At 51.6% G+C, this 997-nt stretch overlaps 1 protein-coding gene across 1 annotated transcript in view; it reads left to right on the top strand.

Moving 5' to 3' along the window:
- MGYG_00927 (hypothetical protein) overlaps positions 1-155 on the top strand; it is a gene marked incomplete at both ends in the record, with an annotated part of 957 nt that extends 802 nt beyond the window's left edge. Inside the window, one exon of the mRNA XM_003176794.1 lies at positions 130-155. Within this exon, the coding sequence (XP_003176842.1) occupies positions 130-155 (26 nt within the window). The remainder of the gene's footprint in view (positions 1-129) is intronic.
- Between the last annotated feature and the right edge of the window lie 842 nt (positions 156-997).

The following is a 997-nucleotide window of genomic DNA, read 5'->3' as shown; positions in this document are numbered from 1 at the left end:
CAATGCTCTCTTTGAATCGGCATCGCTCTGGCCCCAGGGGGTCCGACAGCTTGAGCCTTGCAGGTTGACTTGACTTTTCCGCCGAAGTCTGAAGTATTTCCTATGACAAAGTACTTTGACTCAGTAAAGAAGCAAAGGAGATGTGGCCCCTTTGAGTTCCTTCTCCAGGTTTTCTTCTTCTTCCCTTGTCGGCCTTTCAAATGTGGTTATGTATGTTTATTAAATAGTATAAGTAAGTCAGTATGTAAGAGAAACAAGGGGAGGAAACATCGTGATGAATAACCGCATTACATGACATGGCCGTCCAGTCAACCACCTGCCTCGGGCCGCTACTTACATCCATCGTACATTACATGGACATACATAACGTGGCCTCTTCTTGGATGTGACCTTCTGTCGAATGGGAAGAAGAAGTACTTCCGGTAGAAAAAAAGGAACTTCGAGAACCGGAATGCAGAGAGAGAAAGAGGTAGTAACCCGACGGGTGCTTGTATCCGGGTCGAATAGCAAGGAGTTGCTGTATTAGGTACTTAGTGTGAGTGTGAGCGGATACACGCCGTCCATGCTCCCACCCTAAGCGGCCTCTTTAAAAGGCCTGTAGCTATCCGTACTTTTACTCCGGAAGTACGTATATAACTAGCATCGCACAAGAAGAGCCGTGGATGGCTGCCTTGCCCTGCCCTGCCTCGTCTTTGCTGGAGTAACGTTGCAACGTTTGCTCCCGACGGCCTTCTCAAGCCCCGTCAGCTGTCAGGCAGGACGGTTGGACGGTTGGACGAGAAGGAGACCGACGGACAAACAGTCTGTCTGTGTCTGTCTGTCCCGATGATGGGCACAGGGACAAGGCTCCGGCTCTTGGTATCTTGTCTCTGGGCTTTGGCTTCTCCGGGCTCTGGCTCCCTGGCTCTGGCTCTGCTGCGTCTCAGAGATGCAGGTTACAGGCATGACTGGGGCCTTTGCCCAGGGGAGGCGCTGGACTGGACGCCGATCTTGAAAA

The sequence above is a fragment of the Nannizzia gypsea genome, genomic scaffold, assembly GCF_000150975.2.
Source record: "Nannizzia gypsea CBS 118893 supercont1.1 genomic scaffold, whole genome shotgun sequence".
Classification (NCBI taxonomy): Eukaryota; Fungi; Ascomycota; class Eurotiomycetes; order Onygenales; family Arthrodermataceae; genus Nannizzia; species Nannizzia gypsea.
This window is presented reverse-complemented; position numbering and strand designations above follow the sequence as displayed.